General features: G+C 38.7%; 1 protein-coding gene across 5 annotated transcripts in view; it reads left to right on the forward strand.

The window, feature by feature from the left end:
- ect2 (epithelial cell transforming 2) overlaps positions 1-17,419 on the forward strand; it is a 37,182-nt gene extending 19,763 nt beyond the window's left edge. For 3 of the 5 annotated variants that reach the window (XR_005697060.1, XR_005697061.1, XR_005697062.1), the window contains 10 exons: positions 1,850-1,946; positions 2,219-2,300; positions 3,432-3,510; positions 4,055-4,174; positions 5,779-5,917; positions 6,617-6,771; positions 7,413-7,520; positions 9,006-9,140; positions 10,894-11,476; positions 16,577-17,419. Coding sequence is in view for 2 of the 5 variants with exons in the window: in XM_040040304.1 (XP_039896238.1) it covers positions 1,850-1,946; positions 2,219-2,300; positions 3,432-3,510; positions 4,055-4,174; positions 5,779-5,917; positions 6,617-6,771; positions 7,413-7,520; positions 9,006-9,140; positions 16,577-16,666 (1,005 nt within the window). In the remaining 3 variants the exon portion in view is untranslated. The remainder of the gene's footprint in view (positions 1-1,849; positions 1,947-2,218; positions 2,301-3,431; positions 3,511-4,054; positions 4,175-5,778; positions 5,918-6,616; positions 6,772-7,412; positions 7,521-9,005; positions 9,141-10,893; positions 11,477-16,576) is intronic. The other 2 variants (XM_040040304.1, XM_040040305.1) reach the window with 1 other exon arrangement.
- The last annotated feature ends 240 nt before the right edge of the window (positions 17,420-17,659 follow it).

The raw sequence follows: 17,659 nt of genomic DNA on the forward strand, positions 1-17,659 counted from the left end.
GAGTGGACACAGGACAGTATAGATAACAATAACGGAAACACATCAATTATATTGCACAAACCCCAGTATTGTACATGCCCTGACTGTCGTGATATTGCGTTCACCCATTGCACTAACAGTTGTTTCCCTTTTTGTAATACACTAACTCTTTTTCCCGTCCAATATAAAACATGATTATTAAACATGATTACATGTTTGTGTGTCCCTCAGCCGCTCTTTTAAGTGACTCTTAAAGATGGGTAGACTTGTACTTTCCCTCACTGACAGTGGAAGACTATTCCAGAAGCTCACTCCCTGATATGACAGAGCATTCTGTGAAAAGGTGGTCCGCCTGAATGCCAGTTGACAATCACCTCTAACAGTGGCTCGAGTCAGTCGAGACCCGGCAACACTGCTAGACTTTTGTTTAATAAAACCACTCATTGGTGGAGGCGCCAGACCATGTATAACTTTGTATATTAGACAGGCAGATTTAAATAACCACTGCAAATACTAAATCTTTCAGAGGAAGTCACATTATGTCCCCTTGCACCTGTCCATCTATGACTGACACTGACTCTCTTCAATTTTTATCAAAACTACGATCCTTCAACTTGAGTTTTAATTTTGAGAATTTGGCAGGCAACTCCCTCCCTGCAACTTGCCGAATCTGGTGAGTGGGTCAGGTGGTGAGGTGAAGATTGTGTTGGTATGCATAAAAGACTTTTGCTTTCATTGTGCACTCAACATGGCGCACACCTTCAGTTTAGATTATTTCCTCTGAACGTTCACTGTCACATCCCAGTAGATTTTGCACATTATAGTAGGATCTCTTGTTGACAGTCTGACCCAAGGGGACAAGTTCACAGTGCACAACGAATGCTGAGAGGGGAAAAAAAAGAGATAATGTGACCATACTCCCGGTGTCGCTCTTCACTTAATGTGCTACCCTCAGGCTTATAAACTGTGGACTCTTCAACTGAAAATTACAGTGGTTGTAGCGGGAGACCAGACTCTCATCACCAGCAATATTTCATCTCATGAATTCAAAACAGAAGCTGATGTTGGCTGTCTGCGTTGCAGTTTCACTGCAGACCTCGAACTTGCGCAAACAGTGCAAGTGGTAAGAGCTGAGATTCCAGGGAACAACATAACAAAAGCTGGCACACTGGATGCTGTCTGAACATGATGACAAGATGACCTTAAACACCCTAATTTTACTGGCCTGTTTCCAGAATTTTTAAATCACGCCTCATAAGTCTAAAGACTTTTCGCTGGCTTAGAAAATCAGATGCTCAGAAGAAGACTCACAGATTAATAAAACATAAACACCACCTCAGATTACCTAACTATTAAATTGTTTAGTACTTGCATAGCATTTTTCTACTCAAGCACTCAAAATGCTTTCTTACAAGCTTCAGTCACCCATTCACATACACATTGATACATTGTGCCTAAGCTCTTTTAACTTAACACATATACACTCCAATGGCTGCATCAGGGGCAGCTTGGGGCTCAGTCTCATGCCCAGAGATACTCCAACAAGCTTGACTACAGACAAGAGGAGCTGGGGATTGAACCACCAACCTTCTGAATGATCAACCTGCTTCTTGAGCCAGGCCTAAACTGGCTTTCTCCAGTGCATGTAAACATATAAGCAACAGATAAAACAGACATAGCATTTATTACTTTGACATGTGTTGTGATGTGGACATGTCCTTGTTTTTTATGTTTTGGTTATTTATTTATTTATTCTTTTATTTTATTAACTTTTTTAAGAATAAATTTTCCAGTTATCACGTAAATTAGGATTTAAATAACCTGCAGAAGTCTAAATCAAGCTTCAATTTTATTTGCTTCCATTATACAGATTAACCAGGCCAAGCCAGAATGTGGCAGGCAGACACTGGTGGAGCTGCTCATAAGACCAGTACAGAGACTGCCTAGCGTGGCCCTTCTTCTTAATGGTAACGCATAAATATATAACCCTTTGTTAAAATAGTTTAGATGAACTTTTTGCAGGAACTCTCCTTGGTTTTTTTTTTTTTTTTTTTTTTTTTTTTTTTTTTTTTTTTAATCTTTCCCCGTCTACATCTGCCACCATTTTTCTTTGTCCTGTTGATCCCCTTTTGTAACTTCTCTTCCTCTGTTCTTTTCTGTTCATATTTCTCTGTGATTTTCATCTCTTCTTTCCTGTCTACTTCTTACGAAACTTTTTCCATTCTTTTCTCTATTCCAGATATAAAGAAACATACATCGGATGACAACCCAGACAAGATAACACTGGAGAAAGCAATTGAGTCTCTGAAAGAAGTCATGACGTGAGTTGGTGTGACCTTAACCTTGCTTTTGTGACAATTTCTCAGCCAGCGTTGTTTGATCATTTATACATTTTAACACTTTCTTGTGAATTCTCTTTTATCATAATGAGTCTTGACCATCATGCATATTCAAATTGTAGTAATTGACCATTGTTCAGTAAAGATTCGGCAATAATTGAAGCTGTTTAAATCTTGACACATCTGAAGAACTGCTGCAGATATTCTTGGAGCCATAGTCTGAAAAAACAGCTACCTTTTAATACAGGTGTATGCTTGTAAAGCATGAAATGTGCAATAGTAGAGAATAATAAAACCGTTTGTATAGTCGGTGGTTATGCTACTTAAATTAATTAGACTTGGCAGTTTAACTTTAAGGTCACACCTCTGGACTTTGATCATCTCCAGCTGGAGACACATTCTATCCAACAGTGCAAACATCTGTGATAACCAGTCTCATTTTACATTCTCATGTGGCTTTAACTGGGTCAGATGTTCTAAACAGTTGGCTATAATAATATCCCCTGAAATTAGCAGAAGTAGTCTACAAGGTGGAATTCAGTGGAGTGCCACCTTGTGAGCTTTTCTTAATGCTCAAAACAGCATTTTAACCAACAGCCAACTGGGTTTTTAATTTTGTGTTATGTACTCGTCCAAGAGAAATGTATTCTCTAACCATTTCGAAGTACTTCACCTCCTCATTACATTCCTAAATGTCCAGCGAACGCACAATCGATCCAACACCGGCTTCCAGTGACTGTGTTTGTCAGTACTCTAATATCAGCATACACTGATGCATGGATTCATAAAAGGAAAAATATGCAACACTAATGATTTAATACCATTTAAAGGGACCTTCAAGACGGAGGAATGATTTCATATATTGTTGACCTTTTTTTTCCCCTAACTGGCTTAACTTTTTGTTGCAGTTGTTAGCAAATTGCCGTGTTCTGTATTTGTGGTTATGATTGACTTTTATCAATAATTAAAACGGAAATAAATACTATCCTTGTAAAACTAAGACAGTTGATAAATTATGAAGCAATTTTGCTTTTTTCCAGTGGCCCACTGAATGATTTTGATTTTTTTTCTTCTTAAGCATTAATCACATTTTTTTGATGTCTCTCTCTTTAGCCACATTAATGAGGACAAAAGGAAAACTGAAGGCCAGAAGCAAATCTTTGATGTTGTTTATGAAGTTGATGGTTGTCCTGTAAGTTTGAAGATTGCTGCTGTTTACCCGTGTGTGATTGCTACACTCATTTTAGTGCAGATTGTGTACTAATTCATTTCTATGCAAAAATATTTTAAAAAATTGTGACAGTGAACGTCTGTCTTCTAGTTTTCCTCCAGAAGGCAGGCCCTAACCACTAAACAGACCAGGCAGACTATTTCAGTCATGTGGAGGGGAACAATAGTATTTGTACTTTTGCAGTTAAAATGTAGTTGCATTTTATAATGCATCCTAATGTTTTGGGAAGTGGGTTTGTAAGAATAATAATAATTTAGCATTTTAAAGGGACTCGAGAGAAACCAAAAATAAACTACTGGCAAGTCTAAATAACCTGTAAGTGCAAATGGGACTTTGACAGTTTGTCTTCGTCTGTGTCAGGCCTGTGATTGGCTGCCTGTCTAGGGCTACTGCCATCTAAACTATGAGCTAGTTGAGCTGTTGGACATGCCTGCCTCCCTCTTTAACATGTACTCACCATTTTTCTCTTCACCTTCTTGCTACTTATCGTGCTTTCTCTTTCCAGGCCAACCTGCTGTCCTCCCATCGTAGCCTCGTTTACCGAGTAGAAACAATTGCTCTGGGAGATCAGCCATGTGACCGTGGTGAAAATGTCACATTGTTCCTCTTCAATGACTGTCTTGAGGTGAAAATGCATCAACACACTATTAAAGTTTTGGTCATTCAAAGACCCAGATTCACACTTATTAACCCCTGAACCCACTGTCAGTGTAAAGGTTACCTTTATCACACCAGATCGGAAACCTAGGCTGTATTTAAATCTACCTTTGGGCTTAATTAAAAATGTATAAACATTTCTTCATATTTATATGTTGTTAGGTAAAGCTCTTTCGCAGCTAAATTAATAATTTCAGTTCAGGTTTATTTATATAGCACCAAATCACAATAACAGTTGCTTTAAGGCACTTTGCATTGTAAGGTAAAGATCCTACAATAGTACAAAGACGACTGACAAAACCCCTATGAGCAAGTGCTTCGGCGACACTGGGAAGGAATATATCGCCACCTGTTGCTTTGGCATGTTTCTAGCAGCGTTTGCTTCATTTTTGCGTTTACGTGTGGATGGGATTATTTTTTTTTAAATAAAAACGGAAAATCTCAGTTTTCAAAAATACCCGTGTACGTGTGGACGTGGCCTCAGATGCAGACCATTACCATTTCTTTTGTCTGTTTTTTGGACTTATATGAATCTACTTGAGACAATAGGGTGACAGTGGAGTTTGAAATTGATACCGTAGGTGTTTCTACTAGGGGCAGCACTGGCAGCAGTCGGTATTTTTAATTGGGTAATTACTCCCTGTTAAAACACTTATTGTAAGTGTTGGTCTGCTATTGTGATTAAGAATAAGCGAATGATATATTAATAGTAATCGGTGCAGAAGTTATGGTCTTTCAGCTGTAATGCGTGGTTTAAAGTTGTTACGTAGTCATAGTATGATGTAGCTTCTTTGTCACACGGGGGGCCGGCTAGATTTACTTTTGCTGTTAGTGGTGTTTTCCATCTGTGACTTTAGTCTTGTCATAGGGCTTACTTTTCAAAGTTCTCCTAAAATATCCCTTGCACCCAAGATTGCTTATCTGGCCTTGTATATGTTGAGCTGTTGTTTCCCAACAAAAATGATAAAGATAAAAAGAAGCTAAAGGCTTCAGAGGGTTTGGGAGAGTCTCTCAGCGTGTCTCAGAATATGCTGTGCAAGTCTCTTGCCAAATCAGGAATGTGCAGTCTATCACTGCTGACACAAAGTGTGTGTGTTAATTAGCAGTGGGTCAGCATGGGAACATGGCAGGCAATCATGAAAGAGACGAGGTTAGCGGCTGCGCTGATTCAGAAGTGTCAGTGACGCCTCCTAATGAGCCTGTCTGTGTGTGTTCAGCAGCTACACTGTGTGTGTTTTAATATATAGAATGGCCATTGTCATGGGTGGCCTCACTACTCTCTATCATCAGCAGCCATTGATTAACTCTTGACCTGGAATGTTGCGTTGTATTTTATCCTCTCCCACATCTCCCTCCTTTCTTCTCTGCCTCTTCTATCTTCCTTCTCATCTCCTAATTAACGTGACATTAATGAGTTGCATCGTTTACCTCTATGAAGGCATCATTGATTTATTGCCAAGCAATCGATAGCAGCTTCACCCACATACTGCAAAATGCACCCACACTCAAGGGATGTTACTTTGAAGTTGACTTTCACACTTACCTCCAAAGTTGGTGTCTGCATCTCTACAGATTGCAAGGAAGCGACACAAGGTGATCAATACGTTCAAGAGTCCGCTGGGACAGACGAGACCACCGCCCCCTCTGAAACACATAGCATTAATGCCGCTGTCTCAGATTCGACGAGTGCTGGACTTGCAAGACACAGAAGGTAAAATTGGCAAAATACACAGTTGCATCTTAACATTTCATCTGCAAGTCATCTCAGTGTCCATATGATCAGTCTTAAGTGGAGCAGAAGATTAAATAATTTCATTTCTAAGTTGTATTTTTGAAAAATCCTGTATCATGCTTGATAAAAATTTAAAGAAACTGTCAGCTTCCAACTAACTGAAAATGTTAGTTATCTTTAATTAATTAATGTAATTTGTTGTTTTTCCCTCAAACAGTCCATCTGAATAATCACAGCTTCTGTTGCTTTTAAGAGAGTACTTTGTTTACTTGCACTGCAGCTAAAGAAGGACACCCTGGCTGTAGAAGTACAGAGCTAACTAACTTTAGAAGATATCCACTCAGTCTGTCTGACTTGGACGCTGAAGCCTCATTAGATGAACTTTTGAATATTCTTTTGCACAAGATGACTCTGGCTTCTGTAACCCATCACCCCCAGCAGTCTTAAGTGTTACCATCATTTCTTCCTGCTCATCTCTTTTCAACAGTTTCTTCTCCCATCTCCTCTTCCCACACACTCCCTTGATCTTCCTTTTTTCTTTCTTATATCTTTCTCTTCTCACCGCCTGATTTCTTTTTTTCTTTTTTTAAACCCTCTTACTTTTGTCACTGTTAATTATCTTCCCTCTTGCACCGTCACTGTCTGTCCTGGTCTCACTCTTTCAATTCCTCCCTTCAGAGTGTGTGAATGCATTCGCCTTGGTGGTTCGCCCTCCGACTGAACAGGAGAACTTGTTGTTCAGCTTCCAACTGGCGGGAGAGGAAACGGTTAAAAGCGCCTGGCTGCGAACACTTTGCCGCCATGTAGCCAACACCATCTGCAGGGCTGATGCGGTGAGAAGCAACACACTCGTACATAAAGAGAAAGAAAGCAATGGAGGACATTTTTTGTTCGAATGTATTTGTTTCATACATTTGTATATGAGAAGACAGGGCATGTTTATGACATGCGGTTAGATGTGGGAATGCATAATGCATATCGTAGTTATTGTTCATGGAAACAAAAATGAGAAATTACATAAAAGATTAACAGTTATTTAGTGCTTATGGAAAATGGTAGAAATCAGACTTCCCCGGTGTTGATTAAGCTCATGCATTGTTGAGCTCACTGGAAGATGTTAATTTGAGATGCTGCAGTTTGCAGAGTACTCAGCAGGGGGCGATGTTGGCATCTGTTCTGCCTAAACGGCACACAGCTGCATTCCTAATGCTTTTTTCACTGGGTCAGAGCTGCAATGTGAATACCAATGAGAGGACTTCAGCTTGTTAAAAAGCCCACTGCAGGGTAAGGGAGAGAAGGAAATAAAGACTGTGTTAATCCTCCTCCACATACCAGCCTACTAGTTCGACAACAGAGTAAAATGTATCCATCTGTACTGATTACTTGAATTGCACTCTTCAGGTCATGATTTACTATACTGAGTTTGGATCTTTTTTTCTTTTTTTTGTATTTTGTCGTCTTGTCTTGCAAACAGGAAGACCTTATTCAGTCTACAGACCCAGACTCACTGCAGGTCAGCACCAAGGATATGGACAGCACCTTGAGCAAAGCCTCCAGGGCCATCAAGAAAACCTCTAAAAAGGTAAAGGCCGAAGAAGTGGCTTTTAATAAGGAACCCTTCCAATATTGACCCCTAAATATTAATGATTTTAATATTTGGTGGAAGGCTCCAAAAATTGACTCAGCGAGAGGAAAGAGATGGGCAACATGAGTATAAAACCTTGCATTCTTAGCAATTTTTTATTTTTTATTTTTTTATTTTTTTTTTGGATGTTCTAAAGAGTAAAGTAGGTGTGATTGAAATAGAAAGGGCTAAGAAAAAGACAGCAGCACGATGCAAAAACTGTGCAACTCGTTTCCCTCTCTGATGTCACACCTGCTTTTGTGGAAGATTTTCTTCTGCTGATGTCCTGCACGTTTGAACCTATAGCTCAGGGAGTTTTCTTTAGCTGCAAAGCTTCAGAAGCAGGTTGATCAGAAAGTGCCAGAAATGGTCCAATAAAAATCAAAAAACATACCTACTTCATCTCAATCACCTGTACTGTTGTTAATATGGCTGGTAGTAACCTGGAAGTCCCTTACACGTCTCTTTGCACTTCTGTAGTGTGTGCTGGATTTATTCCAGGGTGTCAAAATGGTCATTTTTCAACTTGATTTTTATTTTTCAGAAATGGATGAAAAGCTTGTTTTGGCCAAAATAAAAAAAGTTAGTTTGAAAAAGAAGCTTATGTCTGCAGTCATGTTTGATTGAACTGCAAAGTAATAGCATTGTGGATACTGGAAGGCCTTCTAGAGTGATCTAAAAACAGTTGGTGTGCTGGGATCTGTCTGAACGTGTCTGAGTAGATGATCTTGAATGGGAGGTTGTCAGTTATTATTTTATCTGTTAGTCCAGGTTCTATATACTAATTTATGTTAGTTTTGACACAGTATATGGTAATGATTTAACAAATTGAACAAAATGTAAATCAAAGAACACCAAATTACCAGATGTTGACTAAATGCCTGCTCATTAGATGAGCAATAGTTTTTGTTGTGGGCACTTCTTGTCACAAGTGTTTTTGTAATTATTGAGGCCTTTGCCCTTTTTAAAAAACTGAAATGTGATAATTTAACAGACTGTACTTTGATAATGACAGCTTTTACATATTTGTACCCATGCTCTGCCTGGTACAGATGCTTCAATGCCATAAAAACTGCACGTAGGTTTTTTTCACTGCGTTTGGAAGAAATAAATCCTCTAGTTATGCAGGTGGCTTCAGCAGTGATGGACACTAAGAGCAAATGCAAAATGAGTTACAGCTACAGATACTCAAAATGAAGTGGCTGAAAATAGAACCTGTTGAATGCAAAAATATCATGCGGCGCCTATGACAAAGATGAAGAGCAGGTGTTCTAGAAGTGTTAGTTTTCATGGTGCAACAAGTGGACAAAAGTGGAGCCTTGTAGTGAGCTTTTTTTCTTTTACCTTTACAAATATGACAGAGACCTGCCAACAAAACAGAAATTATTGACGTTTCCTGTGTGTGTGTGTGTGTGTGTGTGTGTGTGTGTGTGTATACACTAGGTGACAAGAGCGTTTTCTTTCACCAAGACCCCAAAGCGTGTGATCCAGAGGGCTTTCATGGCCAACAGTCCTTCAGATGAGAAAAGCCAGAGGCTGAGCTGTGAAAACCGCGTCGGCAGCAGCACCACGTTGGCTGTAAGTTCATTTATCTATATGCCGTTATTAAGTCTGGTACTAGCTAACACAAGGTGTATTAATGATGTAGCCAAACTGAGATCATCTAATTTCTTGTATTATAATACTCACATTCACCGTCTGTATAACTCAGTTACTACATTTTGGTGTGTGTACGTGTGTGCTAAATGATGAAAGTGATGGATACTAAGAGGTTGTCCGTCTCTCTAACCATCTATCTGTCCACCTGTTCCTTATTGCTTTTCTGTTTTCTCCATCTCTCTCCCTTTGCTGAGAATCAGGTAATTGATCTCTCCATCAGACCCATCCAATTGGTGTCAGTTACTTTCATCTAACTTGATTAGAAAGCAGAAAAAGGGCTCGCGGTCTTAAATGTGCTGCGACTTTCTTCTCTTTGGCAAAGAAAAATAGTCCTATAATCTTCTTGCTTGTTTTCCTTTTTGTGCGCGTTTCAGTGGTTAATTTAATCGTAATGTATTCTAAAACCCTTGAGTGTGTAGTATTGGTACAACATTATCACATTTTTACCTTTTTGATAAGTATCTCAGGTAACATGCCTCTTTCTAATGGTATATGCATGTAAATGCAGACTGCAGAGTAATCCATGGGTAAATGCTCAAAGCTTATCGAGTCAGATTAATGGCAGTATGCAGAGTTCCTCTTGTAAACAGCAAGTGAAAAAGATTTTAGAAACTAGACAAAATATAACTTTTGCTGCTGGCTTATGAGGACTAGAGATTTGTCATTACTTTATTTATTTATTTATTTTTACTATTTTTTTAATCAGATGGAGTTTCTTTCCTGTAACCCCATAAATTATTTTCAATAGTGGCTAAGAATAGTTTTTTGTGCGAGGTGTTGAATGTTATCTTTCTGACTGAACAAAAGAAAAAACAAGCAAAGCTAGTATTTGCACATTGTGTAGTTAGAAGAGATTAGGATTTAGTGGCTTCTACCAGAAGTTGGTATTGCAGATTGCAGCTAAGTGAACAATTCCTCGCCTCAAAGTCCCAGTATACCTGCCTTGCTGGTTGCTTTGCACACCGCCAGTAATGCTATTGCACAGCCGCATGCTCACTGTTGTGCTGCAGTATTCTCCTGAATAATGGGTGTCAGAGAAAACCTCTTCGTCAGTGCTGATAAATGGAAGAAATCACAATTGGAAGCAAAAGAATTGCTTAGGGGGGTTTGTGTGAGGTTTTGTCTTTCCCCCCACAAAGTCTCATCTTTTCAAACTGTTGCAAGTTTGAAAAGGTGAATCTCTGAGCTTGTATGTCATATGTCAACTCATACGTCATTAAAATGGCAAGAAAACGACACAAATGTATGGTAGCGCCACAAGTTATAGAAATTGAGAGGTACTTGAGTGACAGATGGTGGATGTGGCATCAATTTGACGTCAGCTTTGTCGTACAGTGTCATTCGCACTGTACGATGCAGCATGGCAGGTATAATGGGGCCCTTGCCTTTCCAGGCATATAGGAAAACTCATCTGTTCTGTAATGTAGAACCACTATGATACTACATGGTAGGATTTGCCTTCAGATGATTATACACTAATGAAAACATAATTATTTTCCATTTCTGCCAGTTCATCCACAAAGAAATCCTATAAACAGCCTTCAGTTACTGTACTGATCTGTGTTTCCTTGTGATGTTTTAGCTCGTCTGTTTTCTTGCCGTCTTCTCCCCCCCCCCTCATTAAATGTAAAACCCTGCTCCGTTTGTTTCTCCCTTTTGTTATGTACTTTAGATGCCTCGCGCTGCCTCAACATTCAGTTTGAATGATTCTACCAAAAGCAGTGCCGTGGTGCAGCGCTCTAACTCTCTGGACCACCCTCCAATCAGATTCAAGATCCCTGATCGTATGCGAACCCCCTGCACTCCCCCCAAAAATCCTCTCCCCAAAATTGCTTCTGAGTTGAGCCAAGACCCCTAGCTTAATGCTTGCTCTGTCACCAGAGAATCTAAGCCCATTTTTAATGATTCTTTATTTAATCAACCAGCACTAACTCATTCCAGCCTCCCTGTTTCCTGGGAGTCGTCCTGTTTAAATCCTCCCACCTCTGCTTCTACTTCAGCTGTCCAAAACTCCACACAGCTCAACTCTAAACATTCCCGATCCAAATCTCGACAACATTTGTTCAGACCGCTGCCCTCTGTAGGATTCCAAGCAAGCTCCCCAGGTCCTCAACCTTTTAATGCCAAACGTAGGGTCTTTCCTGAGTCGTGCAGAAATCCTCAAGTTCCCATGGATCCACAGAAGGCTGTCGTGACCAGTCCTCGCAAAGAGACTCTGCTTTAAATGATCGCTGAGCTTTGTCCTGGAGTTTGACGTGAGCAGACATTATTGTTGTCCACTTTCAGTCTCGGGTGCACCAATTCATTTTCCATTTTAAACTAATCCTCATTAAACTGTCTTGGCACATTTGCCTTTTTAATATCAGAGTATCACTGGTGCATTTCTAGTCCCAAATCAACTCCTTAGAAGCTGAGACCCTGCAAAATGAAAAATACAAATAAAAGATTTGCTCCACAGCCCAAGTCGGATCGACACAGACGAGATCCCATCAGTTTGCGTATAATGCTTCTCTCCACTGGAGATTGGTATAGGTGTAAAGGGTGGAGATTTTAAGGGTTGATTTGGAGTAATTTTTCTGAAGAATTTCTTAGATTACGGAGTGGTGGTGGTGTTGGTGGATGGGAATATTCACCAGGTGGTGTACAGTGTACATGTTAGTAATGAGCAGGGGTCACGAAGAGCTGGGACTGTCATTCCAGATTGATACCTCTTATTTTGGGGGAGAGATTTAGATGTGAAGTCTTGATTTCACAAACAGATTGTTTCATTTTGCATTGAGCCAACTCATGAATATTAAAAAGGAATGATTCAGTTACCGTTACAATTATAAGACAGGATGATTTGTCTCTTATCGATCTTTGTTTTGATCAAAGCCGTTCTTTTTAGTGCCACTTGAAGAAAATATCAAGAATAAAAATCAAAATGTCAAAGTCTTCAGTTTTTGTATGCAGTGAGCTTTGTGTATTTGGGCTAGTTTACACACAAACAGGACATTAAAATTAAAATGTCAATGTATTCACAATGTCAGTGTGACTTTTTATGTGAGCTTTAATGTTTAGTGGCAGGTCAACTGTTATCTGTAATACATTTTAACCACATGTGATGCCTGAGTCACTAGGCACACAAAAGCCTCATATTAGCTGAAGCCATTTAAGGGTCCAGTGTGAAGGATTTTTGTGGCATTGAGGTTGCAGACACTCTTGGTGTTGCCCCTACCTGATGCCCCTTTTTTCTGGCACATATTCTATAGAACTCGATTAAAATGCACCGTTTCGTCTCTGGTTTGTGTTTGTGCTTTGTTTTGGGGTTTTGTTTTTTCTTACATGGGCATTTTGCTCAGTCACAAATGGTCAGATGGGAAAGAATTGCAAATGAAGTGAGAATTGCACTGATGCAAAAGGAGAATTCCTTGATAATGATACCAGCTTTTTATAGAAAGTGTTGTTTTGATTAGGTGCACTTAAAAAAAAAAAAAAAAAAAAAAAAAAAAAAACACCCATCGCATCTTAAATGCAGGCATCATGTAGATAATGATACATGTGTGGCAACATTCCTGCATAGGCAACCCAAAAGCAATGAGCAGGGTTTTTTTCCTTGAATCTGCCATCATTGTTTTGCTAGAGCTGAAATGAGAAACTATAGATACAACAATAGTAGCTGTTGTCGAGTGTATTCAAGAAGCATCTCTTCTGGATCGAGAAGAAACAACTTTATCGACAAAGAAAACAAAATGTAGACACATTTGTACCTTAACAGAAAGCTTCAAATACTTAAGTTTTCACAGGGAAAACGGACTTATAGGCTTGAAATATTTTTGAATTCATTGTTTTGGTTCTCACCATTATCATACTACTTGTAGTGATCAAACTAATCAAACTAAAACTTGAAGAAGTCTTGATTCTTGAAACTTCAACTGCCCTCACAGATTGGGGGAACAAAAAAGCTTCTGTATCACTGTTATGATGAACTCTGCTTAATTTATTCCAATAAGAGACACATCTATGCAAACTGTAATGTTTAGAGTAAAAATGCCTTTGTATGACACTGGCGCTATATCACTGTAACTAGGCATAAATCTGCTGATGTGCATTTTCACACAGGGTATTTGGAAAAACTGGCTCTGATGAAATGCTTATAAAGAGCACTTGCCATGTGTGTAAAAGCCAGGTGGAAAGCTGCTGAAGTGTGATTGCATTGGCAAAGGTTGCACATCTCAATTAGTTTGGTGCCAGGTTTGGACTGAAAGGCATAGAGACTTGAGTAACAATGTTTGTCTCTTTGCATTCAGTAATTAAAATGAGGCTGCACCACATAAACTAAACTTTGTACTTGGTGCATACGCGTACGCACTGACTCACATTCCCAGTCTTAACTCTGAGTCAAGCTTGAGTATACAATGCCTTTAGAAAGTATTTTAAGTACGTCTTTGCAGGCGTTGTTTAAATTAAAATTGATTTAAAAGTTGTTAAATACCAGTGTTGATCACCAGTCTACATCCAGCAAAATGTATATGACTCTGTGAAAAGCAATGCATTTTGCAACAAAGACAAATTGCTTTAAGAACAAAAATTTTAGAAGAAACACACTCTGTCTGGTGCTTAAACATATTAAATAGAATATATGTGAAACGATGAGGAAAAATAAGATGATTGTCTAGTAAAATGTTTGAGAACTCCAGCACAGACAAGTCTACATCACCTGGCCTTATACCATCTATCAGTGATTACCTCTGTAAGAGATTCTACGAAGTACTTGCTTGGGATTCTGCATACTTAATATGAATGATAAATTTAGGAATTTACAATATTGTTTTCAAACTGTTGCTGTGGATTAATGGGCAAACATAGAATGTATATCAACTTCATTATATCAGATTAAGAACTATGCATTCAAAAACTGAAAGAACCTGAATATTTTCTGAATTCAAAGATAACACAAGTAAACACAAAATGCAGTTTATATATAAAGGTGTTTATTAAATATTTATTATATATTTATTAAATGAGGAAAAAAAATCTAAGCCTGTATGGCCTGTGTGGAAAAAGTGATAACCCCCTAAACCTAATAACGGAAGTGTTTGATAACTGATGATGATTCTTTTAGCACTGTGGAGCAATGTTGGCTCACTCGTCTTTGCAGAATTGTTGGAGTTGTGCCACATTGGATGGTTTTTGAGCATGAACTGCCTTTTTAAGGTCATGTCACAGCATCTCAATCGGATTCGGGACAGGATTTTGACTAGGCCACTCCAAAGTCTTCAATTTGTTTTTCTTAAGCCATTCAGGGGTGGACTTGCTGGTGTTTTTCGGATCCTTGACCTGCTGCAGGACCCAAGTGCGCTTTCAGCTTAAAGTCATGAACAGATGGCTGGATACTCTTGTTCTCGATGTTTTGGTAGACAGCATATTTCATGGTTCCATTGACCACATCAGGTCTTCAAGGTCCAAACAACCCCAGACCAAACTACCACAGTCACCATATTTTATGGTTTGTATGATGTTCTGTGTCTGAAATACTTGACCTCTTGGATGAGTCGTCATCCAAGAGGTCATGAGTGGTAAACCTGGGAAGGTCTCAGTTACTTTGTTAGTTTGTTCCTGAATCTCCTGGGATTGTGACATGATGTCTGGCTTTTGATGATCTTTTGGTCTACTCCACTTTGTCAGGCAGGTCTGATTTAAGTGATTTCTTGATTGACAACAGGTGTGGCAGTAATCAGGCGTTTGGGTGGCTAGAGAAGTTGAACTCAGCTTTCCAAAGACGTGATACACCACAGTCAACTTTTCACAAAGGGCAGTGTAGGTTTGGATTTTTTTCCCCCCTTAATAATAAACATTTTCATTTAGAAACTGCATTTTGTGTTTACTTCTGTTACCTTTGTCTAATATTTGGATTTGTTTGATCTGAAACATTTAAGTGTGACAAACATGCAAACTGTACATGTAAGCGGTTGTAAGCTGTTTAATTATCCAAATTGCAATTTCTGCAATATTTTCAGTTTATTAGAGCTTATTGCTTTGTTTATGTCAGCTTTCAGTGATTATGTAGTGATTTCATTGTACACTTGTTACAATGAGTGTAGAGTGATTGTAATCAGGAAAACAAATGCAAGCAGTCAGATAATCAACAGATTATCTAAATTACCTTAGTGGGAGGTGAAACATTAAATTGCCATTTAATTGTGGGAAAGGTTAAATATCCAATTGATACAGATCTTCATTCATATTTATGAGTACCCAAATACAAAGTCTAATAATAAACATTTCAAACTGCCTTCTCAAAAAAAACAACAACTTGGTACCTGCAAGAAATGATTTCTTCATATTTGAATAAAAACTAAGGTGATTACCACCTCATGCAGAGCTAATAATCATACTGAAAGCACCGTGGAGGCTACTTGGGCAGTTGAAAAACCCAGTTACTAATAACTGCTTGCCCTTCCCTTTCTTGTCTTTTAGTTTGATTGGTTAGATTGTTGTTGTCAAGATCTTCAAAATTATTCAGGTGCTTCTGGTCTTGTGGTTAGACACTTCACTTCCATCCTCTTGGACTGCATCTGGGGATGGTCCTTGTTCTGCGCTGAAAATCAACTGCAGTTTGGAGATTCAAGGATTTCCTGAAGTCATAGATCAACAGACTCGAGAGCTATTTTGTTTTTTATTTTCCCTTCTGTAGACTTCTGTACTGTGGGATGTGCTTTTGAAACTGAAGGAGTCACCTCCTGCCCACGATTAGACTGGATTTAATGCACTTGCTCACTGGCTTCACTTTTCAGGCCCTTTAACGCCTTTTGTGGTTTGTTTGTTTTTGTTTTGTTTTTTTAAAATGGACAGTAAGGGCAAGTGCAATATTTTGTCATCTTTCCCCCTCACCCCCAACAGCCAGTTCTGGCAGATGACTTGTCCCTCTTTGAGTCTAGTTCTGCCAAACGCTCTTCCTTTCTGCTCTTGCCGACAGATCGGTTCTGTTTCTAATATTTTAGCATTTTCTTCATATAGAGCACCTTGAGGTGTCTGCTGTTAAGGTACTATATAAATATGGTTGACTGTGTACAAACACATAATAGGTAAAACTGCCATTCTCATATTCCCTTGCTGAAACCTATTTTTCCAAGTTGTATGAAATACCTCCACCCATATTAGATTTTCTTGTAGCAGATCCAGTTTCCTATATGATAACAAGCTCAGTTATAAACATAAATATAGAAAGTAGTGTTTCAAGAAACCTGAATCACTCTTTAACGGGGCTGTTGTGTATTAACATATAACTAACTATAAGTACTTTTTCTTCCATGTCTGTCATTTTCTTTTAAAAAATAAATAAATAAATAAATAAATCTCTCTTCCATTTACAGGCACACCACTCACCCTCCATGGTCCATCTGCCTACCATGTTTGAGAGGAAGTATCACACATTCAGTCGTTCAACCACCCACCTCTTCTGAAATCCTTCTGTTTGAAGGCACCAGCAGGAGTCATTACTAGCCTTTTCCACCTCGTTTGCCTTGACTGACACTAACAGCAAGATTTGACCACATAGGTCAATTTGCATAAAGTTAAAGCTACCTGTAAAGTACGACAAACTTATATTTGTCCAAACCGGTGCTTCAGGCTTACACAGATTTAGCCTATCCAGAAGAAATGGCTTTAAGCCATCATAATGCACTGAATGTAGGGACTTTCTGATATTTGCCAGTATCAGAACTGTCCTGCAGCTGTCTGTGGCTTCCTATCTGAAATATGAGCAGCAGTGGGGGCAAGCTGGTCATAATTTTTATGCTTTATCCAGCTAATATTAGTCATTTGCTGCAAACTTCCAGGACTTCCTTTCTTTTTCCAAACTCACAATGTTTGAATTAAGACTGCATCACTAGGGCCTAACTGGAACGGTACTGTGCCATGTTTGTGTTTGATAGCCACTGGTTTGGTCAAGTTTGACTTAATTTAAAAAATATGAAGGACAAATTTTTAGTTTTTCTTGACATTTTCTGTGTGTGTTTGTGTACTAGTTACATTTTCAGTGTTTCTGTTTCCGTATTCAGCTTCCTGATTTCTAAGCAACTGCTCAGTGCCGTTCGTGGTTATAAGCATAGACCAAGTTTCATCATGTTTGTATACATGTGGTTTAAATGGGAATTTAATCGCATCCACGTTTGTTGCTAAATGCTACGGTAAAATAAATTAACATTAATTTTGAAGTTAGGTTTTTTTATTTAACAGCGGAAAATAGTTAATCTCTTGTGTCGACTTTTTTTTGCCCTTCAATGTTATGTTTTTTTGTTTGTTTGTTTGTTTGTTTTTTTAATTCACTCACTTTAACTGACATTTGTCATTGTTTTATTGTAGTGTTGTAGATTTTCTTTCTCCGCATGTAATAATATTCTAATTAACTCACCTTGTTAATGTAAACTTAAGCTTCCAGCTTTTATAAAGCTTCT

The sequence above is a fragment of the Simochromis diagramma genome, unplaced genomic scaffold (genome assembly GCF_900408965.1).
Source record: "Simochromis diagramma unplaced genomic scaffold, fSimDia1.1 OVJJ01000026.1, whole genome shotgun sequence".
NCBI classification, from domain to species: Eukaryota; Metazoa; Chordata; class Actinopteri; order Cichliformes; family Cichlidae; genus Simochromis; species Simochromis diagramma.